Source organism: Dromiciops gliroides, chromosome 4, assembly GCF_019393635.1.
Source record: "Dromiciops gliroides isolate mDroGli1 chromosome 4, mDroGli1.pri, whole genome shotgun sequence".
NCBI lineage: Eukaryota > Metazoa > Chordata > Mammalia > Microbiotheria > Microbiotheriidae > Dromiciops > Dromiciops gliroides.
In genome coordinates, this window is record NC_057864.1 from 127236763 (window position 1) to 127264045 (window position 27283).

Sequence of the window (27283 nt, forward strand, 5' to 3'; positions counted from 1 at the left end):
CATAATAGATCCTAATGAATTATGCATGCCCTATTATAGAACAGGCTTGGTATAATGGAAAGGACACTGGCTGGGGAATGAGAAGACCTAGGTTCCAGTCCTGGCTCTCTGACTTAGTAGTTACATGACCTGTGGTATATTGTTCAAATAAGGATCATAGATTCCTAAAGCTAGAGCCAGAAGAGGTCTTGGAGGCCCTGTAGTTTAAGCCTTCCATTTCATAGACGAGGAAACTGAGGCCCAGGGAAGTTAAGTTCAGGATCATATAGTGTATTAAGCATTAGAAACAGGACTTGAACACAGGTCCTCTTTTAACTTTTAACTTAATGCTTCCTCCACTCATCCATAAAATGGGGATGCATAGACTATGGAATAGATCAGGAGTCAGCAAACTATGGCCCGAGGGCCTAATCTGCCCGATGCTTCTTTTTGTTATGTTCTATGAGCTAAGAATAGTGTTTACATTAATTAGTTCATGGGCAGTACAAAAACAGGTGGTGGGTCATATGTAGTTTGCTGAGCTCTGAACTATATAGATGATGAGAGCCTTTGTAGAGCTAGCATTTTATAATCCTGTGGTTCTTACTCCCCTTCTGCAGGGAGGTAGATCCCCATAGTTCATCAGAAGATAAGGAATCCCCTTTGTCACAATATGGGTTCATCTTTTTTCTGGGAGTTGAGCCTTTGTTCACTTTCTACCCAGGGAAAGAGGGCAGGGGTTTTGGGGGATGTTAGACTCAGGATGTAGAAGGAAATGTGAGTAGAGCATTAAGCCAGAACTAACTGCCCCCTGCCCCTCTCCTCACTGTTTCAGCTGCAGAATTGCTATTTCAATTGTGGTCTGGGCTCAGGTGTGATTCTGATTACATTGGAAAGGGAAAAGGAGGTAAACTAGAGGGGAATCAGTCAGAACTAGGGAGACATGGGTATTCATGTGGGAGGAGCACAGCTGGTGATTCAGCACATTCATCATCATTATCATAATTAAATACATGTGTAAATGCAAGCGATCCTGTGGCAGGCACTGTATAAAGCAAGATAAACAGACGTGGTTCTGAGATAGGCAACACCAACTCTAATACTCAAAGGGGCAATAGACAGCAATAAGCACTGAATAGAAGAGAAAAATACATTTAGTAGCGTGTGAGTCTCAAGGAGGTCTATATTTGAGAGGGGAAGTGTTGGTTCTCTTCTAGAGCAGGGGCTGCCCACTTGCTGGAAGTACCAAAAAGGGGATTTTGGGTCTGGCATGGGTTGGACTAGATGTTTATTTTCAGCTCTGAGATTCTCTGCGAAGGCTACTGCAGAGGAGATGGGATTTTAGAAATTCCATTGAATCATCAAACATTTAATAAGTACCAAGGGTAACAAGGGTAAGTAGGAAGGGAATAAGCATTTATATAGCACCTACTACGCACTAGGCACTGTGCTAAGTGTTTTCCAAATATTATCTCATTTGATCTTCACAACAACTCTGCAAGGTGGGTGCTATTATTATCCCCATTTTACAGATGAGGAAACTGAGGCAAAGAGGTCACACAGCTAAATAAGTTTCTGAAGCTGGATTTGAACTTGGGTCTTCCTGACTTCAGGCCCTTGCATTCTATCCATTGCAACAGCTAGCTGCCAAGTGTGTGCCAGGTCCTATACTAGGCAAAGAATGCAACAACCCCTGTTTCAGGGAGCTGATGGAAAGGAGATACCTTGGGGAAATTGAGGCTGAAGGAAGGGATTTCTGGGATCAGGGATCATAGCTTTAGAGCAGGAAGAACCATAGAGGCCAGAGAGTCCATTTTATGGATGAGGAACTGTCTCAGAGAGGTTGTTACATGCCCACAGGGAAATAACCAGTATATGTCATAGACAGAACTTGAACGTAAGTCTTTGCTGATGGTCAGTTCTCTATCCACTCTAGCATATCTCCTGGAGCTTGAGAGAGGGTTTGCAGGTAGGAGTAAGATAACTGGGTGTATCAGCATAACTCTGTCTATATCCCCGAGGAGTGCCCAGAGTATGAATTCTAGCAGAAAGGGCTTTTGAAAAGGAGTTAGGAGGGCCAGCTTTTGTCTGGGTTTGGCCCCCAACTCTTTGCCTGACATTGGCCAAGTCACTTCATTTCTGTGGCCTAGCTGGTCATCTATAAAAATGATTAAGTTGGATCAGATGATACCTAATTTCCTTTCTACCTCTGACATTCTATGACTGTGTAGTTTTATGGGACATTCATAGACTAGAATTAGGAAATTTTTCGGGGCTTGAAACTGTCTGTTGAATGGAATGAACAGTCATACTTTGGAGTACTAGTAGAGTGGACAGAAGACCTGTAAGCCCACCTCTCAAAGTTATCCATAAATACAAAGATATCTCACTCCAGACTATGGTTACTTCTCTGACCCGTACTTAGGAAAGGGTGGAACTAAGGTTTGGGTATCTAAAAGAACCTTAAGCCCTTTCATCTCAAGAGATAGAGGTCTCATGACATAGCTTAATGCTAATACTAGCTTCTAAACTCCAACCAACTGGAAGGAATACAGAGGAGGTGTGCCAGGAAAAGGTAGAACAAATCAACACCACCTTGGGAACAGGGGGGAAGGCTCACCTGATGTACTTAAACAGTTCATTTTGATGGAGGAGCATATCCCTTGTTGGGGGTCCTATTCAAATACTTAACAAAACAAAGCAAAGCAAAAATCTGAATCCACGTTGAGCTTTCCTGGTCACACCAGCCAGAGCCAAGGCCTTCTCTCTTCGGTAAGATCTTGGCCAGCTAGGTGTTGCAGTGCATAGAGAGTAGGGGTTAGCCTGGAGTTAGGAAAACTTGAATTCAAAACTGGTCTTGGAGACTTTCTAGCTGAATGATCGTGGGCAGGTCATCTAACCTCTACGTGGATCAAAAGTGTACTCTTTTTTTTTTTTTTTTAAGGTGAGGCAATTGGGGTTAAGTGACTTGCCCAGGGTCACACAGCTAGTAAGTGTTAAGTGTCTGAGGCTGGATTTGAACTCAGGTACTCCTTACTCCAGGGCCGGTGCTCTATCCACTGTGCCACCTAGCTGCCCTAAAAGTGTACTCTTTCTGTCTTTCATTCTCTCTCCCTCCCTCCTTCCGTCTCCTAGGTGGCAGACTGCATAGAGCACTGGCCCTGGAGTCAGGAGTATGTGAATTCAAATCTCACCTCAAAAAGTTGCCGGGTGATCCTGGGTAAGTCGACCCCAATTGCCTCAAACATCTGGGGCTATCTCCAGTCATTCTGATATATATCTTGCCACTGGAGCCAGATGGCTCTGGAGGAGAGAGTGAGGTTTGGTGACCTTACACAGCCCTCCCTCACTTAAATCCAGTTCAGTGCAAGTCATGGTCCTCTCTGAGAATGAAGGACAAACAACAACAACTCTCTCTCACTTAATACAATGCCTGTCACTGAGCAGGTGCTATATTAATGCTAACTATTGTACCTCCTTTGTACCACCCTTACGGTACTTATCACATGTTGCCATTTATTGTAGTTATTTGTGTTTATTTATTCTCCAATTTAATTGTAAAGTCTTGTAGGACAGGAGCATACTCTAAGACAACTCTTTCATTGCAGAAAGGAACCTGGAATAGTGGATAGAGACTGGGCTTGGAGGTGGAAAGAACTGCATTCAAATTCTGCTTATGGCACGAATACTATTGGTCTGGCTATGGGAAAATCACTTAATTTCTTGAATATTCCCCAGGCAACTTAGACAAAGTCACAGAGGAGTTATTAGTCTGTTTCAGTGGAAAATTTCCCTCTTGAATTTCCCCATGTTTGTGAAGAGATCTTCCAAATGGGAAAAAAAAATCCCCCCAGCACCTGGTACCTAATAGGTGCCCAATACATAACTGATGAGTGAATGAATGTATAGTAGCTATTTGGGATTCTTTTTTATTTTCTGAAATCTTACAATGTTCGTCCCTTGTGGAGATTCTGGGCAGGGTGGTAGAGTGGCGCCATAGGAGTCAGGAATCCTTAGGTAGGAAGGAAAGCAGGAAAAAAAGCATTTATTAAGTACTTACTATGTGCCAAGCACTAGTTATGTGTCCTAAGCACTAGGGCAAAGCTGAAGCAAAAAGAAAACCCTTGCCCTCAAGGAGCTTACATTCTAGTGGGGGAAGAGAATGCACAAAAGGGTCCTAATAAGCAATAGGGTGGGGGCAGCTAGGTGGTTCAGTGGATAGAGCACCGGCCCTGGAGTCAGGAGGACCTGAGTTCAAATCTGGCCTTAGACACTTAACAATTACTAGCTGTGTGATCCTGGGCAAGTCACTTAATCCCAATTGCCTCACAAAAAAAAAGCAATGGTGGGGGGCAGCTAGGTGCCACAGTGGATAAAGCACTGGCCCTGGATTCAGGAGGACCTGAGTTCAAATCTGGCCTTAGACACTTGACACTTATTAGCTGTGTGACCCTGGGCAAGTCACTTAACCCTCATTGCCCACCCCCCCAAAGCAATAGAGTAGGGAGGAAGTGATACAAGCACTCAGTTTAGAGGTATGGTTTTGAACTCTAGAAGGCAGGAACAGGGCTAGGAGGGGAATGAAGGCCAGCCTGGACCCCTGCACAAAATGGAGGCTCCAGGAATAACACACCAACAGGAAAAGAGGGCGTGCCTTCAGAGGGGTGTTGTGTTGAGAAAGCTGTGGGATGGTTGGATGTTCGAGGGTGCAGATGCCCCAGACACTGAGAGAAGTTCTAGGATCAGATGACATGGTTTGGAAGTCTGGGAACTAGGAGGAGGGGTCAAGTCCTGCCTGGGACACATATTAGCTCTGTGACCCTTGACAAGCCATTTCATTTTCCACTACCTTGGGCTGTAGGCTATAGAGAAGGGACCCATCTGCACTGACAGGGGATGTTATAAACTGGGAGCTCCCTGCCCTGGTGAAATCTCAAGTCTGCTTCGAATGAAAAAAACTTACCTAGGATTCTATGGTTTGTGGGGAGAGCTGAAAGTAGCAGCCCATCAAAGCTGCTCCAGACTGTTCTGCGTAATGTTCCTCCATCCCACCAGCAGAGATGGGATGCATTGGGCTGGCAAACCCTTTCTGTTTTCTCATCATTGGGTACCTAGGGACCAAGGAGGCTCATGGGTCTACAACAGCTGAAGGGAAGGGTGCCCTTGGCAAACTCCTTGACATCCCTGAGTCTCAAGGTCATATATGCTTACAGGGGGCCGGGGGTGGGGTGGGGAGAATTTCAAACCAGGTCGTCTGCCATCAAAGGCAGCCCTCCCAGCCCTGCTATCAGTGCTGTGCTGTGCTAGGACTGATTCTGGATGAGCCGGGAGAACCTTCAGAGATGGAAGCCTGCAGTATTATACTTTTCCTGACCAGAGCATTGGATTTTGCTCTGTGTTGCATGATCTAGTCTCATGGAAAGAGCACTCACTGGGACCTAGCCCTGTCTCCACCACTCAAGTCCAGAATGTGACCTGGGGAAACTTATTATAACCTTTCTGCACCTCATGCACTTGCATCTGTAAAACTCTCTATGAACTTGACCCTGAGGGAATGTTAATCAAACAATTCACGAATCAATAACGATTTATTGAAAGCCTGCGGTGAGCAAGACTGCAGTGTATGTGATGCCATGAGAGATACCAAAAATTATAAGACATCTCTGCTTCTCTTCTGCCTCTCTAGACAGCTGATTTCCTAGTAGCAAATCCCGGATACTCAGAACAGCTTAGAATTTCCCTCACTGCAGAATAAGGGTAGGGCTGGACAACCTCCACAAAGCAGGTAAAGATAATTTTCCTATTAGGAGACCAGAGCTTCTAATAACAATAGCTCAGATTTCTACAGTGCTTTAAGCTTTACAAAATGCTTTCCTCACACCCTTGAGAGGTACGTAATGTAAGTAGTATTAATTCTATTTTACATATGAGAAAATGGAAGTTCAGAGAATTCAACTTATTTGCCCAAAGTAACAAAGCTAGTGTACTCATGAGTGGAACTCTGAAATAAGTAGTCTTTCTAGTGTACCACACTTCTCACAGGCTGCTAGTCATTCTTACCGGTCCCTTGGCCCCTGGAAAAATATAAGGAAATGTGCTGCTCAGTTCTTGGTGGAGATTTCTATTTCCATACATTACTAAATATTTTACATATATGGTTTCTTTTGATCCTCATAGCAATCTTGTAAAGTAGTTGGTGCAAGTCTTACTATCCCCATTTTATGGAAGATGAAACCCAGGCAATCAAAATGAAATGACTTGCCCAAGGTCACCCAGTTAAATTCAAATAGACACTAATTAATGTATGGATATGAAACAGATCACATTTTCAAGGAGCTCACAGTCTAATAGGGCATTAGGGAAAACTTACTTCACTGAAAGACAGCACAAGAGTTGGAACTTGAAGAGAGGGAAATCATTTATTAGAGGGATTTGGAGAGGGGTTAGTCCTCTGCAGGAAGTGTGTGGCAGGGCAAAGTAGGGCAAGGAAAAGAATGGAGACAGACAGTAGCGCCAGTGACAGAGACCAAATTTGAACCCATACTCTCTGATTCAGAGATCAGCCAATGTCTTTTCACTACCTACACCACATTGCCCCATGGCAAATAGTTGAGCATCCCCTCTGGGATAGCCTGACTGCTGCAAGTAGGGAGAGGGAGAAGATAATTTAAATTTTGGAGAATGATGGGATAGGGACTATCTTGTGATTTCATAAGTATAGGGAAATCCAAAGTGAGGAAACTCCCTTTACCAATGCAAGTCAGTACCTTCTCTAAGATTCATTTAGCCTCTGACAGTTGCCCAGAGCAAAAGTGTGTCAAATTTGTCACCCTTGGGCTGAAAACAGCCAGCAAAACTACAGAGTAAGCATTCTGATCTGGATTAAAATGTAATTTGGAAATGTTGAACAAAATAAATAAAATTATGATGCAACATAGATAATGTTAATTTGTAGTTTTCTAAGTCAATATATGGCCCTCAGGAAATCTTTTAAGTATAATACTGTAGTAGGATGGGGTGGTGGTGGGGAATCATTAAATGACTTACCCAGGTCACACTGGCTTTTTATCTATTAAAACTATGCTGGGGCAGCTAGGTGGCGCAGTGGATAGAGCACCGGCCCTGGAGTCAGGAGGGCCTGAGTTCAAATCTGTCCTCAGACACTTAACACTTACTAGCTGTGTGACCATGGGCAAGTCACTTAACCCTAATTGCCTCACTAAAAAAACAAAACAAAAACAAAACTATGCTGCTTTTCTTGAATCATAACTTACATTTATTTATATAACACTTTAAGACAAGCACAGCATTTTCCTCACAGCAACCATAGGAAGGAGGTTGGTTTTTGTCTTTTCTATAAATGAGGAGACCGGTTCTTTGATATCAAATGACTTGCCCATTGTCACACAGCTAAAAAGTAACAAAGCCATGAGTTAAACCCAGGTCTCTCAAACTCCAGTGTTTTTTGGTTTTCGTTTTTCCTGGTATACTCTGAAACTCCCTATTTGGAGTAAATAATAAGGAATCAAAGCCTGGAGAAGCATGGCATTTCTTGGAGCTGAATTACAAGACCAGTCTGGAGTATCTGGCAGCTGAGATCCAGGAAAACACTAGAGAACCCAATAGCCTAAGCAGACAGCAAAAAAGAGACGTAAGGGAAGGATAGTGTTTAAAGTACTGGACTTGGGACTCAGGAAGCATAGATTTAGTCTTGACTCAGACACTAGCTGTGTGATAGTCATTTAATTTCCCCGGGCCTTGGTTTCCTCATCTATAATGTGAAAGGAAGGAAAAGAATAAGCATCTACTATGCTAAAATATCTCATCTGACCTTCACAATAAGGCACTGCCAGGGAGATTCTATTATTATCCCCATTTTATATATGAGGAAACTGAGGCTGAGAGGTTAAATGACTTGTCCAGGGTCACGGAGCTGGTAAGAGTCTGACGTCCCATTGGAACGCCAGTCTTCCTGACTCCAGGCCCAGCTTTTTAGAGCTTACTATGTGCCAGCTACTGTGCTAAATGCTTTACAATTATTATCTCACACAAACCCTGCCAGTAGGTGCGGTTATTATCCCAATTTTTCAGGTGGGGAAACTGAGGCAAGCAGCAGTTGTGTCTTGCCCAGGAGCACACAGCTAAGTGTTTGAGGCTACATTTGAACTCAAATCTTCCTCACTCCAAGCCCAGGGCTACATCCTAGCAGCTTCCTCTATGAGGGTGTTGGACTAGACCTAAAGTCCCTTCTCCCTCTACAACTATGAACTGTATGATTAGTTTACTAGATGCCCCTCCAAGATACCCGGGGGCAGGTCCCATGGCAAGGGAGGGCAGCGGAAAGCTCAGTAGTCAATAGTCAGTCAACAAACATCTATTAAGCACCTGCTGTGTTTCAGGCATTGTACAAACCTCTGAATTTAAGGATCCCCCTGAATTTCTTTGCCACGTGCCAATCCAAATGTGACTGCCGCTGTGCCAACGACCTAGCCTAAGGCAGCGTGAAACACGCACAATCATACAGTCTTTGCCTCCCACCCCTCCTCCCCACCTACTTAATACCCACGTAGTTAGAGTCCCCGCCCAGTTCGGCTCATTCTTCGCTTCGAACCCACCTCCCCTTCACCGTGCAGCCGCCGCGGCCGCCGCCCGCCACACACCAACGTGCCGGGGCTCCTGGCAACACCTCCCCGAGTTTAGTCTCACTGGCGGTGCGTGCAGCTGCGGTATTGGCGGCAGTGGCGCCTCACCTCTGGCTACTAAAGAGGCTGCTGCCTCTCTCCGCCCGCCCCGGGGAGCGAGCGTGCGGCGGAGGTGCGGGGTGGAGCGCAGGGTAGGAGGGGATCCCGGGACACCCTCCCTCCCGTCTCCCGGTAACCGCGGCGGCGGGAGCAGCAGCAGGTGGAACTGGACTTGTTTGGTGCTCCACCGCGGCCGCCGAGTACTGACTGCGCTGTGACCCTCCGAGGTTTGGCGGGTCGGAGCTTGCTTTTTCCCGCTGTTGTCTCCTCCAACCCCCTACGCGGGGGACCCCACTCGGATTTCAGAGGAGGGTGTCCGGGGCTGGGCGCCTCCGGAGTGCACCGCATCCACGAGGAGGGACCCGCGGCGGGAGGGCTGAGCTCTAAGCGGACGCGGTGGTTCTCGTTTCTCCTTTCCACGACCCAGAAGACCTACCCCCCGGGGGAAGAACCTGTGGCCGGTGCTGAGCTAGTGGAGCGTTTAGCTGTGTGGGGTTGGAGCGAGGGGTCGAGGCTGTACCGGGCACTGCACCGGGCACTGCTCCGGACGCTTCTTGCGTGCGCCTCGGAGGTGCCAACGCTGTCCGGAGTCCCGGGGCGCGCCTCACCTCTTTGGATTAAGTCCGGAGGCCCGGGGCTTTCCCTGGGATTACATCCCTTGTTTTCCCGGGGGGGAGATTCTCTCTGTTTTTCTGTCCAGAAGTGTTCTTTCTCGGCATTCCTCCCTCCCTTCTCCCCGGACTCATTGACTGCTCACTGGAGGGCACCTGCTCCTCTATCCCTGCCACCCCGTATCTCCTAGGATTTGAGGAAGGCTCCCTTCCGGGGCTCTTAGACCTGAAGCTCCTTTCGCTGCCTTAGATTTTCGGTTCGGGGTATATTCCTTAGAGCCGGAGGAACCCCTGTATCCTTATCCCCCTAACTAGTCCCCATTCTTTCCCCAATTGACGTGCCTCCTTGTTCCAATTAGCATCGAGGGAGAGGAAAAGCTTGGTTTTCTACCGTTTTAGGGGAGATTTTAAGGGAGAGGGATTTGGGTATCCCGTGGGCTTTCCGTGTGCTTGCAAAAGGGGGACACCTCTACCAGGTGGTCTCTTCGCCATGGCCTTCACTTTCGCTGCTTTTTGCTACATGCTGTCTCTGGTCCTGTGCGCGGCGCTCATCTTCTTCGCCATCTGGCACGTGAGTACCTGGTAGCAGTTTCTAACTCTTTTCTGGCCGGGACTCAATCTCGACATTCCTCCCTTAACCTTCCCCACTGCCCTATAATAACGCCCTGCCCACCTGCATTTTTGCAAACGTAGAGTGGTGAGTGGTGCCCTGGGATTAGCCACTCCACCGCTTCTCTTTACTGACGCCTTCCTAACAATCAATAACCGGTCTTGGGAGTTGGCAGGTACGGGAACTGACGCCGCCTGAGATATTGGCTCAGCTGAGGGTGGCAGGGGAGTCCTTCTCGCTTTGCCAAGGCCCTGGAGCTTCCTGGGGGTACCGTCCACCCAAACTTTACTGGGTTGGGGTCAATGTGGTTGTGCGTTTCTCCCGGGGCTCGCGGGAAACACTACTGCCCGCTTCTCCCCCCCCCCCACCCCTCCGTGTGTGTGTGTGTGTGTGTGTGTGTGTGTGTGTGTGTGTGTGTGTGTGTGTTGGGCAGAAGGAGAAGCGCCACCGTCGGGCCCGGCAATTAGTCAAGTAACTATAACAACTAAACATTTAAAATGTCAGCATCTGTGGTGGGTTGCATTTAGACATAATTGGAGACAAAGTGAAAAGCGGTGAAGGGAGCGGTTGGCAGGAGGAAGGAGGGAAATGAAGGGAGAGGGAGAAGGGAAAACCAGAAGAGGAGAATGGGAGATCGATTCACTAGGATGAGGGAGAGGACTGAAAAGTGGGAGTTAGAAGAAGAAGGGGGGGGGCGCGGAGGAAAAGGTAGAAGGGTGTGGAGAAATAGGAGAGACAAAAGGGAATCTAGGAAGAGGTAAAAGGGGAGGAGAGATTATTTCCTTCCTTTTGACTGGCAGAGTCTAAAATCCTTCCCGGATTGCATCTGGGGTCGAAACCATCCCCCAGGCTCAGACTCGCTGGCTGCTGACCCTTGGAAGCATTAAGCATCTTTTCCATCTCCCTGGCAAAGGCGAGCTGGGGAAGCCAGCCCGCCTCAGATTTCCCTGCCTCTCCCCGAGGGTTTCCTCCCTTCCTGGATGAGCAAGTCAAGGGGCTGGCTCAGGGAGGGAGTCACTTGATGGTGTAAAGGTGGCGGGGGAGAAGAGGAGGGAAATAAGTGGTGAAAACGAACAAGCATTGGGAAGAAACCCCATAGAAAGAGCTCTCTCTTCGTTCGTGACTACAGATTTCCGTGAATAAGCTCCAGGCTCAGTCAGAGAGAGGAGACAGAATTGAAACTCTGACCTTGAGCTCTAACCCTGCCCTCTTTGCTCCAGGGGCTCTACCAATAAACTGAAATTCTCTCCCTTATCAGCAAAATAGGATTCATAATGTTTCTACTTTGGTGTGGGAAACAGCAAATATCCAAACAGAGGTTTGTATGCCAATAACATCAGTCAAGGATGAGTGACAACAGCAAGTACACAGGGAGGAAAATGGGCAATCCTGGTCCCAAGGAGAGCAGATGTTAGGAACCTTTGACCATCCTCTTGTACTCCTCAGTTGTGAGGCCCAACTGTCCCAGAAGAGTGGTTAGAATTTCCTTTGAGGTGATAAAGGACCTCAGAGAACATAACTAGGGACAGTGGGGGGGGGGAGGTGTGGAGAAGTCAATGTTAGCTTATAAAAAAAAATAACCAAAGATCAAGACTTATGGTAGAATGAAATGGACTGCCTTGGAAAATAATGAGTTTGCCATTACCAGAGGTCTTCAGATAGATTGGGCTACTGTTTGTCCTGGTTGTAGAGAGGGTTCCTATTAAGGGTTGAATTATATGACCTCTAAGGTCCCTTTCAGCTGTTATTCTTCCTCTTGTCTTCCCAAGGGGATGAACCCTGGGGAAACAAGTTCACTTTGTTGCATGGTTGTGGCGTGTTTTACTGCAAGCAGACAGTGGGAGATGGAGGCGCAAGGAAAATTGCAGGGTGGGTGAGATGCTGGGTGTTTTGTATAAGTGGTTTCTAGAGTGAGAGAGTGAGCAAGTTTCTCTTAAAATAGAACTAAAGATCACAGAGTTCAGCTACAGCAGCTTCTACTAAGGGACTGTGAACAGGAAGGGTATGGAAAGATGCTCTTGGCAGAAGGAGGATATGAAGCATTGAGGTGGGATGGAGCAATCTGGGATAAGGAAATTTACATATGACAGATCTGGGGACTGGCAAAGCAAGTTGCTGAGAGGGAGGCAAAGAAATGTTTCAGGACCAGGAACACCTGAAATATCAGAGAAGTCTGGTGGGCAAAGGATCATCAATATAAAGTTAGAGTGCCTTGGAGGTCATTTAGTCAAAGCTCCTTATTAGCTTACAAGATAAGGAAATCGAGGGCCTGGGAAAATAAGTAGTCTAGTCCAAGTTGCATAAGTGGTGTGTATCAAGGAGAGAAGGTACACTGAGGTCCTCTATTTTCTTTCCACTGCTCTACATCAGAACAGAGTTGGAAGTTCAGGATGTCTTTTGATGGGCATAGAATCAGATCTAGAGTTAAAAGGTACCTCTCAGAAGTCATTTATCCTAACCCCTTTCTTTTACAGAGGTGGAAATGAGGCTTAGAGAGTATAAGTGAGTTGTCCAGGGTCCCATGAGTAGTAAGTAAAGTAGCACAATTAAAATGTTAATTGAAGTAGGCAGACAATAAACATTTATTGAGCTCATACTAGAGTCAGGCACAAAGACAAATCAGTCTCTGCTTTAAAGGAGTTCACAGAGTTGCAAACAACTAAATACATAGTTACAAGACATATGCAGTATAACCAGAAGGTAAGGTAGAAGCTATTTGAAAGTTAAAAGCATGTCCTGGTTACCCTTAAGACCAAGTGGCCTGATTTACAGATGGTAAGTTGAGAAAGTGTCAGAGGGCTGCTTAACAGGTGCTTTGTGACTTTACATTTTGCTGTTTTAATCCTTACCCCACAGAAACCTGGGCGACATTATAATGTTTACTTTGGAAAAATTAGGAAACTAGGGGGCAGCTGCCTGGTGCAGTGGATAGACCAGTGGCCCTAGAGTCAGGATGACCTGAGTTCAAATATGATTTCAGACATGACATTTACTAGCTGTGTGACCCTCATTGGCTCGTGCCTCAAAAAGAAAAAGAAAATTAGGAAACTGAGGCTCACAGAGATTAGTTGATGTCTTCTGACTTTTAATCCAACATTTTCTTTACCATCCCATACTGTTGGCAGTGGAAATTATGTAAACCAATGAACCTTCTGCCAAGTGAATGTAGGTTCTTATTCTGGGGGATAAAATTGGGCTTATAGGTGATCAGAATTATAATGGAAAAAAGATGATTTTGCTGCTCTTTTCAATCTGAGTTGAAAAGGGGACAGGGTGGAGGGGGCCAGATAAATGCAGAAATTCCCTGCAGATAACCGAGTTTTGCAGGGCAATGAGGGTTAAGTGACTTGCCCAGGGTCACACAGCTAGTTAAGTGTCAAGTGTCTGAGGCTGGATTTGAACTCAGGTCCTCCTGAATCCAAGCCCAGTACTTTATCTACTGCGCCACCTAGCTGCGCCCCCATGCATTATTGAAGTTGTTTGCATGGAAAGGTTAAACACTCTTCTTTTTTCAGGGGGAAAAAACGGTATTTCTAGTTTCCTTTTTCCTCATGTCCAGAAGGGGGGCAGGTACTGAAGAAGATACTGTCAAGCTTTACAGTTTGCTGAACTTTCCTTCTGAAGCAAAATAGATAACCAGGAAGATTCTTTTTCTCCCACTCAGTAGGAAGATAATAAATAATTCAAAAATAGGTTAATTAAGTGGGTGGTTTGTGCAGTTAGTAGAGTAATAGAAGATTAAGTTTCACATTGAAATAAAAAGCCAGGCTTCTTTAGTATTCCCATTGGGTTTGCTTCTCTGTGGAATAGAGGGTCGTAATTTAGACTGCCTTCCCTAGGAACACAATAGGACTTCCAAGTCTGTGACAAGTAGAGATTTAAAGCCCATGGAGAAATGCAAGATTTGCATTTCTAAGTGCCATTTCTATGGAAGAGAATTCAGTAATTTTTATATTCATATTACAAGGATATTTCTAGCATTCTTTTCCCAACCCAATGCCTTCTTTCTCTTGTTCCCCAAACCCTTTTTCGTTGCTTAAAGATATTTGAAATACACTGAGTAAATTGCTAAATTGTGAAAAAAGAAAAAAAAAAGAACTTCATTATCTGACCTACAGTATGTCAAAGTTGGTTCTGTGTTAGAATATATATATATATATATTTTTACCTTCAATGGATCAGTGTGTTTGTCCTATGAATTCCATAGACTCCTGGACACTTAGAGCTGGAAGAGACCTCACAGGTGATCAAGTTCAGGTGTCGCCTGAAGCAACGAATCCTTTTCTCCTAAATTTCTTGAACTTCTTAAGTAATTGATAGTTATTGGATAACAATAGCTAACATTTATATAGTACTTTAAGTTTTGCCAAGTCCTGTGTATATGTTATCTCATTCAGTCCTCAAACCACCTCTTATTATCATCTCCATTTTGAAAACAAGCCCAAAGAGATTGAGACCTGGTCATGTTCACACAACTAGTGACTGAGGTAGGATTTGAACTCAGTTTTCTTTTTCTTTTCTTTTCTTTTCTTTTTTTTTGCAGAGCAATGGGGGTTAGGTGACTTGCCCAGGGTCACACAGCTAGTAAGTATCAAGTGTCTGAGGCAGGATTTGAACTCAGGTCTTCCTGAATCCAAGGCTGGTGCTTTATCCACTGTGCCACCTAGCTGCCCCTGAACTCAGTTTTAACCTGACTTCCACTGTACCACTAAACTGTCTAAATATTGCACCTTAAGTAAAGTATTAAGTGTTAAATATGGTACCCGCCATACAAAATCTAGTGCCCATTCTGGATACATGTTTCTTCTACATTTATATGTTTAAATAATTTATGTATTTACTAATATTTCTCTACCTGTGAATTAACAGCTACCGTTTTATCTTCAGACCATTTCATTTTAGAATTTAGGCATTTTTGACCTGGAAGAGACTTTAGAAATCATCTGACTTTAATAGGTGAGGAAACTGAAGGACAGAGAAATGAGGTGGAAAGGGAAGGGAATGAGCATTCAGTAAATACCTACTATATCCAGGGCACTATGCCAAGTACTTTAAGAATATTCTCTTCTTTTATCCTCACAACAACCCTGGGAGGTAGGTGCTATTCTTATCCTCAACTTACAATTGAGGAAACTGAGGCAGATAAAGGTTCTCACTTGGCCCAAGGTCACATAGCTTGTAAGTATCTGAGGCTGAATTTGAATTCGGATCTTCCTGGCTCCAGGCCTAGCACTTTATCCACTAGTATCCAAGTGACTTACCTAAGGTCATACAGCTAATAAATAGAAAGAATTAACCATGCTGAAGACATTATAAATCCTGTGCAAAACTACAGCTAAGAACTTGACTCCAAATATATATTTTTTGGTTTTGTTTTGTTTTTGCAAGGCAATGAGAATTAAGTGACTTGCCCAGGGTCACACAGCTACTAAGTGTCAAGTGTCTGAGACTGGATTTGAACTCAGGTCCTCCTGAATCCAGGGCCGGTGCTTTATCCACTGCACCACCTAACTGCCCCCCAAATATCTTATTTTTACAAAAGAAGAGAGACTAATAATTAGGAATAACTCTGAGTCAGAACTGGGTTCCAGCTCTAGTTTTACCACATACTATCACAGATTTAGAGTTCGAAGGGATTCTAGAGCTCATCTAGTCTATTCCCACCATTTTCCCTAATCTATAAAATGAGAAGGTTGAACTAAATAACCTCTAACTTCCCTTCAGGTTCCAGATCTATGATCCCTGATGGAAGAACTGGGGGGCCTGGAATCCAGTTCATCCATCTCCAAGTGGGGATTGTTTCTTACTGTTCCAGGAAAAATATTCCTATTAGTTGCTGCTAAATAATACGATCACAATGTAGAGATTCCAGATATTAAAAACCTAGATTTTATTAAGCTTAAGAACAAGTTCAGAGCTCAGAAAAAATAATTGTACCCTAATGAAGCTTCTAATAAAACTAATATCATTTTCAATTACATCAGAGAGAAATAATTTTTGATCACCCAGCAATCTTGTCCATCCTCTCCAAAATAGTAAAACTAACTTAGTTAAACAGAATCGCAATCTCATACATCCTCTTAGGAAAGACTTAGTTTTAGTGCCTATAGGTAAACTAAGGCCAATTACATCTTAAAGTTAGATTTTCAAGATTCAGAGTTTACAATGGGCTAATAGAGAGTAGAGATTTCTATGCCACAAAGATCAAGGCTGGTTAGGATCCTTCCACAAATAAAACAAATCAAATTACTTTGATATGTCTGGCTTCACTTTTGACTTTTTATCTCAGAAATGACTGAAGCTTTTAATACATTTTACCATCCTATGAGGCAGGATTCAGTCAGCCAATGAGAACCTAACCACTAAAGGCAACCCTGAACCTCAAATAATAAAGATTAATAAAAGGATATAAAAAATTCTCATGACATTATTTTGTGAAAGTAAAATATTAGGAGTTAAGTTCTTCTTGGACTTCTGTGAGAGATCTGGAATTTCTTCAACAAGCCATATTTTTAAGGGGAAATGTTTGCTTCTTAACAGATAAATCCTAGTGAGTTGCCTGAGGCACAGAGAGCTTAAATTACTTGCTCAGGGTCAGTTACCAATATGCAACCAAGTGAGGATTTAAAGCTTGGTCTTTCTGACCTGGAGCTCAACATGTTATCCACTATCCCATTCTGCCTCTTAGGAGTTACTTTGAGCAAATAACTAATTTCTCTGAACATCCCCCGAATTCTCTTGTTTAAAAAAGAAAAAAAAATCCCTAAGGCTTCACATGTCAAGCCAAATTCCAGCCAAAATAAAGTGAAATTCACTTCCAGGAAACCTTGCAGGCAAAGCTGTTTAGACTACTCGTAAATACTCTCCCTCACTTGAATAAACATAAGGGGAAGTCATCCATCTATGAACTTTTTCTGACCAAAGTTTCACTATTTGTGCTTGAATCACATCAAAAATAGCTTTTTAGAACCCTGATTTTTTGGAGAAATAATTCATTAATGTGTGATCCTGGGCAAGTTATTTAATCCCTTAGTGCCTCAATCAACTTTGTAATAATGGCTGTGGTGTCAGGGTAACCGAGTTTTGAATTTTGGCTATGTTACTTGCTACTCTGTGACCCTGGTCAAGTCACAATCTGGCTGGGACTCAGTTTTTAAAATGAAGGATTTGAACTAGATTGCCTTTAATGTTGGTCAGTAAACATTTATTAAGTGCCTACTATGTGCCAAGCACTAAGTGCTTGGGATAGAAAAAGAGGCAAAAGACAGTTCTTGCCCTCAAGGAGCCCACAATCTAATAGGGGGAGACAACAAGCAAGCATATACAAGATAAAAAGGAAATAATTAAAATAGGGAATGCACTAGAATTAAGAGGGATTGGCAAAGGCTTCCTGTAGAAGTTGAGATTTTAGTCAGGACTTAAAGAAACCAGGGAAGTCAGGCAGAGATGAGGTGGGAAAGTCTTCCAGACATGGGAGATGGATGGAGAGAATGTCCAGCCCCAAGCAATAGGGCTTCTTCACAGAACAGCCAGGAGGACCAGTGTCACTGTATCAAAGACTACCTGGGAGGGAATAAAGTTCAAGAAGACTGGAAAGGTAGGAAGGAACTAGGTTACAAAGGGTTTTGAATCCTAATAGATTTTGCATTTGATCCTCGAGACAATAGGGAGTCACTAGAGTTTATTTAGTAGGGAGGTAACCTGGTTGGACCTGGCCTTTAGAAAAGGTAGTTTGGTGGCAGAATGGAGGATGGATTGGAGTGGGGAGAGACCTGAGTCAGGCAGACCCTCTAGCAGGCTACGCAATCGTCCAAGCTGTGAGGTGATGAGGGCCTGCATTAGAACGGTGGCAGTCAGAGGATAGGAGGTTTATTTGAGAGATGTTGTAAAGGTGAAATCAACAGACTTTAGCAGTAGATTGGATATGGTGGGATTGAGAGATAGTAAGAAGTCAAGGATGACTCCTAGGTTTCAAGCCCGAGGGACCGATTGGATGATGTCAACCGCTAAAGTAATGGGGAAGGTAGGAGTAGGGAAGGGTTTGGGGGAAAGATAATAAGTTTGGTTTTGGACATAGTGAGTTTCAGATGTCTACTTGACATCCAGTTTGAGATGTCTGAAAGGCATTTGGAGGTGTGAGATTGGAGGTCAGTAGAGAAGTTAGGGCAGGAAAGGTCGATTTGAGAATCCTCAGCACAGAGATGTAATTGAATCCATGGGAACTGATGAGATCACCAAATGAGTAGTATAGAGGGAGAAGAAGGTCCAGGATAGAACCTTGTGAGACACCTACAGTTAGATGGCATGATCCAAATGAGGGTCCAGCAAAGAAGATCAGTAGCAAGAGAAGCAGGAGCAAGAAGTGTTCTGAAAAACCTGGTGGAAAGAGGGTATCAAGAAGAGGGTGATCAACAGTAACAAAGGTTACAAAGAAGTGGAAAAGGACTGGGAAAAGGTCATTGGATTTGGCTGTTAAGAGATTAATGGTGGGGGCAGCTAGGTGGCGCAGTGGATAAAGCACTGGCCCTGGTTTCAGGAGGACCTGAGTTCAAATCCAGCCTCAGACACTTGACACTTACTAGCTGTGTGACCCTGGGCAAGTCACTTAACCCTCATTGCCCTCCCCACCCCGCCAAAAAACAAGACCACAAAACAAAACAAAAAACCAAAAATGAAAGCGAAGAGATTAATGATAAGGTATTTTCTGTTTCTAAATCTTTGATTCCAAAGTTATAGGGCAGTTGCTTATGTTCATTGATAGAAGGAGTTTCCTCACCAGGGCATTCTTTACACCAATAAAACAACGGGTCTAGACCAAAAAGGAAGCAAAGCAGGAGAGAATAGAGTCTGAAAAACCCATAGATGAAAGAGGATCTAGGAGGAGAGGCTGGTCAACAGTGTCAGATGCAGCAGAGAACTTGAGAAGAATGATGCCTGAGAAAAGACCATCAGATTTGGCAACTGAGGTAATTGGTAACGTTGAAGAGAGCAGTTTTAGTTGAGTGATGAGGTTGGAAGCCAGATTACAAAGGGTCCAAGAGTGAAAAGAGAGGAAGTGGAAGGATAGAGTATAGACAATTTGGCAGAGAAAGGGAAGAGGGATCCAGGACTGTGAGCTCAGGGGAACAGCACTAATGTAGTTGCCTGGTTTTTGTGTAGACATAGCATTGATATCATAGGCTAGAGGGAAGTCAGCTTTCCTGATAAAGGACAGCTCCTAGAAGAACATGCAAGAAAGGGTGCTCTTCTGAGGAGATGGTCATAGAATCATCGAATTTCAGAATTGGAAAGAACCAGCCTAACTCCTATCTGAAAAAGAATCTCATCTACAAGCTAACTGGCAAGTGGTCATCCAGCCTTTGCATGAAAACCTCTAGTGAAGGGGTTCTTAAACTGGTGTCCGTGAACTTTGTAAAAAATATATTTTGAAAACTATTTCAATAGAATCTATTTTCTCTGACAGTTGGTGGTGGAATAGATAGAACACTGAAGCTGGAGTCAAGAAGACCTGAATTCAAATCCAGCTTCAGGCACTTACTAGTTGTTTGACCCTGGTCCAGTCACGTAAGCTCTGTCTGCCTCAGTTTCCTCAACTGTAAAATGAGGATAACCATAGTACCTACTTCTCAGGATTGTTGTGAGGATCAAATGGGATCACATTTCTAAATCACTTAGCACAGTGCTTAGCACAGAATTGGTATTTAATAAATGCTTATTCCTCTTTCCTCAACTTTGTAACCTATGTGTTTTATTTTATGCATTTAAAAACATTATTCTGAGAAGGGGTCTGTAAGCTTCCCCAAACAGTCCAAAGGGGCCATGACATGAAAAAAGATTTTTAAGAACCTAACAATAAAAAAAGAACTATGTCACTCAAGTTCTCATGATCCCACTGGGTGGGGGTGGGGGTGCAGATTGATGAGAATGATGAGAAGAAAGATTTGGTGCTTGGCCAGACTCATTGCATATGTCTGCTTCTGACAGGCTAGTTCTCATGGGTGACATCAGCACTAAAATGTGGATAAGTATTATTGCACCTTGTGACATTACCAATAAAACTCCTCTTGCTCAGTCAGTGGATGAATCAATGGCCACCTTCTATTGCTCAGCTGGAATGTCCAGGTTAATGGGAATTGGTAGCAGTGGCCAGATCAAGCTGCTATAAGTGGCAACGAGATTAGGGGGACTCTGAGCTAAGGTGTTAGGAAGTAGGAGTCCAAGAGGAAAAGATGTTAATAGGAAAGGCATGCACCAATAGTGACAAGGGTGGCAATATGGCATTAGTTGAAAATGTCCTGGACTAGGAGGCCTACTTGGGTTTAAATCTCAGCTCTTCCCAGACATGTACTAAATTGTCCTCTGACCTTCAGAAAGTAATTTAGCCTCTCTGGGTCCCAGTTTCCTCATCTGTAAAATGAGGCCACCTGTCTCTTCCAGCCACGATACATCCAAGGATTGCTTTTGAGAATGTACACTGTGGCCTCCACATTAGTCTTTTTGGCTCCATCTGTGTTGACCTTCTTAGGCAAGAAGCATGGGGACACATAGCTCTCGACTGCCAGCATGTGGATTACTTCTTTTTCTTTTTCTTTTTTTTGTTTTTGTTTTTTTTGCAGGGCAATGGGGGTTAAGTGACTTGCCCAGGGTCACACAGCTGGTAAGTGTCAAGTGTCTGAGGCCAGATTTGAACTCAGGTCCTCCTGAATCCAGGGCCGGTGCTTTACCCACTGTGCCACCTAGCCGCCCCCTGGGTTACTTCTTTTGGGGATTATCTAAATGAAATGTCTAAATCCAGGCTGGCTCTCCTTCTCTCACTCATCTTGCTGTGGAGCTCCTTCATTTCTTTGTCTCCTCCATCAGAATGTGGATATATGATGTATAGAGATGAGGAAATAGAACGGATGAGAGAGTGCTAACCATTGGGAAAATCAGGAAAGGCCTGACGTGTTATCTTGAGTATGGATCATAACCCCCTATTATATTTTTAACTCCATGAGGGACTAGCTATGTATTATTTAATCTTTGCATCTTCTTTAGTATCTGGCAAAGTGCTATCCATGCAGTAGGTGCTTAATGATTTTTTAAAATAAGTATGTTGCATGTTTACATTACACTAGGCATTATGGGACTTAAAAAATCTTGGCTATGCACAGTCACTGTCTTCAAGGAATTTACACTTCAGTAGAGAGAAAAGGAGTAATTTTGATAGGTTTGATACAAATTACTCATAGGATAAAGTTCAGACTCTTCTGCTCAATATTCAAGGCTCATGTTTGTTTTATTGTTTTAAGGTTTTCTAAAGACCATCTCCAACTATTATCTTTCCCATTGCACCAATGAAGAAACCGTGGCTTGGATATATGAAGTGACTTGGTCAAGATCACATATCAAAGAAATATCAAAGTCAGAATTTGAACTCATACCATACTGCTTCACTGTTTCTAAATTTGGCCTCAGTCTTACTTTGCAACTTTAGCTACCGCTACTCCTCAATGGTACCTTCCCTCTCTACTGATTGTTCCCCATGTATGCCCTATGGGAATTTCTGAAAATAGTTTTTCTCTTGATGTCTCACCTTGTCTAACATGCCCTTCCTTGCTGCCTGTCCAAAGCCTATCCATCCTTTAAGGTCTAACTGAAGTCCTTTCTCATGACCACTGGAGCCCACAGTGTCCTTTTCCTCTCTGTTTAAACTCCATTATTGACCTCTGGGTCTGACCATTCATTTTTGGCCTTAATCATATATTACTGTATTTCAGCTATTTGTAAATGTCCTGTCTATGCCCAGTCTATAAATTTCTTGAAAGCAGGGACCATGTCATATTTTTTTTGCATGCCTTTCAGCACCTTTCAATATATATTGCACATAATGTGGGGTTAGTAAATATGGAGGCAGCTAGGTGGCTCAGTGGATAGAGCACTGGGCCTGGAGTCAGGAAGACCTGAGTTCAAATCCAGTCTCAGATACTTTACTAGTTGCATGACCCTGGGCAAATCACTTAACCTTTCTTTGCCTTAATCTACTGGAGAAGGAAATGGCAAACCACTCCAGTATCTTTGCCAAGAAAATCCCATGGACAGTATGGTAGACAGGATCATGAGGAGTTGGATGTAACTGAACAACAACAAAATACTTATGTTAAATGAATGACAGTTGGTGACAAAAAGGGCAGTTACAAGCTTATCTTGATTGAAATGATAATGAGTAGCTAGTTGCCTGATCTAGGGTAAGTCACTTTTCTTATCAGTAAAATGATGGAGTTGAACTAGAGAGAGAGGAGTTCTAAAGTGCCTTCTAGCTCTAAAGTTCTGTAACTCTATGATTGCTCATCACTGGGGTTCTGAAGTTGCCTCAGCAAAAGTATGAGGCTGGCCTTTCAGCAGTTCATCAATCAGGAAAACCAATGTGCTGGGAGCTCTGGGGAGGAGAACCAGCTTAGCTTCTGAGTACTGACTGGAAATGGACCTGGCACAGGTAGATTGCCTGTGGACAGAGGGCTTCATCTGGTGTGCATCTGTTGCTGACCTCACCTGCTTTGGGAACATCCTTGAATGCATCCATCATCCCTGTTCCAAGAACCAACTCATAGAGGCACAGAATATAAAGGAATCCCCCTCCCCCCATAGGATGCCAGACCAATGAATCTCTCTATTGACAAGACCCAGGAAGTCTGGGAAAAGCACTGTAACAGGTACCACCTGACATTTCAGGTTCCCCAAATTCTGATGGAATTTCCTTTGGGCCTAGAGCTTCTTTAAGTGTTTGAGGAAATCCTTCCTTCATCTCCTGTGAACCTGCTCCCTCAGGGCCCCTCCAGTAGATAACAACACAGCTAAATCTTCTTGGACAAATAAAAAAGCCTCTTTTGGATTTCTCAACCTTTTTTGGTGTTGCGGACCCCTTTGGCAGTCTAGTGAAACTTACAGATGCTTCAGAATAATATTTTAAAATGCATAATATAAAATAAATAGATTAACAAAGGAACCCAATTTTATTGAAATGTAGTTATCAAAATATTAAAACCAAGTTCATAGACCCTGGATTAAGAATTCCTGTAATTGTTGCATTTTTAGCTGTGTACACATATGGGTAATTGCTGAGAGGCCCATGAAGCAAAAACAATATCACTTGGCCTAGTTTAGATGTTCTCTGGCTATCAGAGAAAGCAATACCTTCCTCATCTGGCCTTGAAGTTTGAAATAGTTTCTGCAGAATGATTTATGAATCTTAAAACTCTTGATATTTGCTAGGCATTATTATTATTTTTTCATTAACAAAGTTTATTTTGATTTTTGATCAGTAGAGGATGAACCAAAATTTCCTCTTTTTTGAAGCTTTTTTTTTTTTGCTTTCAACACTCTTGACATTGAACATTTCATTCTTTGCTAGGCACTATTACAACCATTCATTGACCTAGCTCCCCTATCTTTCTTCAGTTATATTGGATCATTGCCTTGCTGAAAATAACCACGTGCTTCCTAGTAGATCATCTTACACTAATGCTGTTATTTTGTAAACAGTACATTTCTCTCTGCTTCAGTTCATGTGGGTCTTTCCAGGTTTTTCTGATAGCATCCTGTTCATCATAATTTTTATATAGTACCTTGAACTTGACAGAGAATTTTATTCACAATAGCCCAGTAGAGTAGGTACCATATGTTTTGACATTGTAGTCAATCATCATAACTATTTCCCTCCATCCCATTCCCTTCCAATGATATTTATTCTATTGTCTATCTTATTTTACCCTAATCCTCCTCATAAGTGTTTTGCTACTGACTGCCCCCTCTCCCGCTCTACCCTCCCTTCATTCACCCTTCCCTCCTTGTCCTCTTCCCTTCCTACTTTCCTGTAGGGTTAAATAGATTATTCTTCCCTATTAGATGTATGTGTATTATTCCCTCCTTGAGCCCAGTCTGATGAGGTTATGGCCTTTGAGCTAATTCTGTTTTTTAAATTTTTCTTCCTCCCTCCCTCCTCAACTCTCCCTATGAAATCAAGCAATTCAATATATGTCATACATGTAGTATATCCCCTATCTTTCTTAGCAACAGCTCAAGCAAGCAGGTCCAAAGGATCTAGGGAGCGTTTGATTCCCAGCACTTCCTGAATTCTCTTCCTCTCCCTTGAGTCCTAGGAGTTTCTTTGACCCTTGTTTGATAGAATGGGATCTCTCACCTACTTTTCTGTCTCTTGGCAAGTGCCATGAGCATCTCTTACCACTTCTACCAATAAACTCAGTGGTTTCATAAATGGGTTATTTTATCTTTGTACAATATTAGTCTGTGAGTCTTGTTTAAATCTTAAATAAAATTCAAATGAACTCAATGGTTCCAGTCTTCGCCTCTGTCTATATAACTTAGTCAATCATCTATAAAATAATTCAACATAGATTTCAGGGGCGAGAGGGGCAGCTAGGTGGCACAGTGGATAGAGCACCGGCCCTGGATTCAGGAGGACCTGAGTTCAAATCCGGATTCAGACACTTAACATGTACTAGCTGTGTGACCCTGGGCAAGTCACTTAACCCCAATTGCCTCACCAAAAAAAAAAAAGATTTCAGGGGAGAGGACCAGGACAAAGTAGGAGCATCGATAGCCCAGTACAGAGCGGGCCTTCTAAGGAACCACAGGGGCATTTCACTATGAAAAGGCTTAGTGGGATTTCTTTAGATCTTATATACCCAAAAGGCAGTGCGGTGTATTGAAAAGAACACATGACCTGGCATCTGAAAGCTTGAGTTTGAAATACTTAATATAATAACCAGTATCTGTATTAGCACTTTAAGTGCTTTACAAATACAAAAGTGTGAAGTGCTTTACAAATACTGTATTTGATCCTCACAACAATCCGGGGGGCGGGGTAGGTGCTACTATTATCCCGGTTTTACAGATAGGAAAATTGAGACAAATAGGTCCAGTACCCTGTCCCCCACACCATCTAACTCCTTTGTGTATCAATAAGAATATCACCTCAATTTTCTGAGCCCTACAAATTGTGAAAATAATACTTACATTGCATACTAGGAGATACCGGAGTGGTTTGACATTTCCTTTTCCAGCTCATTTTACAGATGAGGAAACTGAGGCAAACAGGGTGAAGTGACTTGCCCAGGATCACATAGCTAGTAAATACTTAGGGCCAGATTTGAACTCAGGAAGATGAGTCTTTCTCAAGTTCAAATGATATACTATATAAACCCCTTGAGGGCAAGGACCATCTTTCTTTTTTTGCTTCTATTTTATTTTCTTAGATTTTAGCACAGTGCCTGGCACATGGTAAGCACTTAAATCAATGCTTGTTGACTTGACTTCATGATCTGAAATCCTTTGTGTGTGTGTGTGTGTGAGGGCAATGAGGGTTAAGTGACTTGCCCAGGGTCACTAAGTGTCATTTGTCTGAGTTCGGATTTGAACTCAGGTCTTCCCAAATCCAGGGCCGGTGCTTTATCCACTGGGACACCTAGCTGCCCCCTGAAATCCTTTTGAAAGAGACCTTGAGTAAAGGGAATCTAAGTTCAAGCTTCTTGACCCATTTGGGCAGTATGACTCTGACACCATAGAATCATTGATTTAGGGACTTTAGAGATTACCTGGTTCAAACCCTCTCATTTTCAAGATGGAGAAATCATGTCCCAGGGTAGGTTGAATGACTTGCTCATGGTCATATAGGTAATAAGTAACAGAACTGGGATTGGCTCCCAGGTCCTCTGACTTAAAAGCTAGTATTCTTTCCACTTCACCAAGGGAAGTCCCTTAATCCCTTAGTATTCTGAACCACTCTGCAAAATTACAAATTGCAGGCAGATTGCCCGCGTGCATGGGTGGAGGAGGTAGAGGCATCTGCCACATTAGAAGTTGATGATGGGGGCAGCTAGATGGCGCAGTGGTTAAAGTACCGGCCCTGAATTCAGGAGGACCTGAGTTCAAATCCGGCCTCAGACACTTGACACTTACTAGCTGTGTGACCCTGGGCAAGTCACTTAACCCCCATTTCCTGCAAAAACAAACAAACAAACAAACAACAAGAAGTTGATGATGAGATCACCAGTCTTTGATCTTTCTCCCCTCCCCCTCCCATTCCCTGATGGCCCCCCTGGGGGGGCAGAAAAGGGTGGGGAAGTCTTCCCCTAATTCCCCTGTCAATCCTTTGGAAAGAGATTTCCAGATTTGACTTCATCCCTTCTGGAGAGGGTAGCGTTTATATCTGTTATCAAAATCGTACTTTGGGGCAGCATATTCTCTTAAGTGGGAACAATGATAGGAGCCCATCAGCAGCTTTGGGAGGGCACTGGTGCTTGATTGCTTCCTCTTCTTTGTCACACACACTTGGTGGTCTTCATATACTGTACTGAGGGTCTGACAACCCTCCCCCCTTACAGGAGAGTGCAAGAGAAATTAAAAAACACTGAACACTTTTGTTCTTGATGTTGATTTCAGGCCAGAAGATATTTTAAATTTCTGTTCATTGTCGTTGTCCCAGGGTGAAGCATGAAAATTGCATCCAAGTTTCTTTTCTCTTCTCTCCATAGTGGATGCTTAGGGAGGGTTTTTGACTGAATGACTGGCTCATTGACTGACTTCATTTCACTCTGGCCCCACTCCTGGTAGAAACGACTAGCTAGGAGCAAGATAATTGTTCCTGCCAATGATTATTTGGCTTAAGGGACTTCATGTCAATTGCTCCCATTACGTTCATCTACATTTATTGTTTATTTTTATGTCTTATTCAAGCCTATGAGGCAGCAAGGTATGGTGGGTAGTGTGTCAAACTTGGATTCAAGGAGACTTTAGTCTCTGGCACATACTGGCTTAGCTATGGGCAAGTCACTTAACCTCTTGGAGACTCAGACAACTCTGTGATCTGAGATTTCCTTATGCAGATTATTTGCTTATTCTAGCCCATGGGTCCCATCAACCCATTTAGATGATAACTTCTATAAGGTCATGGAGTAATTTTTCCTTTAAAAACCCCTCAACCGGGGCAGCTAGGTGGCTCAGTGGATAAAGCCCTGGATTCAGGAGTACCTGAGTTCAAATCTGGCTTCAGACACTTGACACTCACTGTGTAACCCTGGGCAAGTCACTTAACCCTCATTGCCCTGCAAAAAAACCCCAAAACCAACCCTGTGGTACCTGGCACAGTTCTAGGTATGTAGCTATTGCCTAACAAGTCTTTTTCCCCCCTCTAATTTTCCATCTCTGTTTATCTACCGGGTCCTTCTCTGTTTCACTATTGCCAAGTAATAATGCCCAATGTTCTCCCTATTCTTCAAAAACACCCCTCTCATTTGACCCCAGTACCCCTTCAAACTTATTCCATATTTCTTTCCTTTCACAGT

The 27283-nt window shown here is 43.5% G+C and overlaps 1 protein-coding gene across 2 annotated transcripts in view; it reads left to right on the forward strand.

Annotated features, from left to right (window-relative positions):
- The first annotated feature begins 9785 nt into the window (after positions 1–9785).
- CNIH3 (cornichon family AMPA receptor auxiliary protein 3) overlaps positions 9786–27283 on the forward strand; it is a 172583-nt gene continuing 155085 nt past the window's right edge. Inside the window, exon 1 of one of the 2 annotated variants that reach the window (XM_043999480.1) lies at positions 9786–9902. In XM_043999480.1, coding sequence (XP_043855415.1) covers positions 9822–9902 — 81 coding nt within the window. In that variant the 5' untranslated portion in view covers positions 9786–9821. Of the gene's footprint in view, positions 9903–10057; positions 10117–27283 lie in introns of those variants that run through there. The other variant, XM_043999483.1, reaches the window with a different exon arrangement.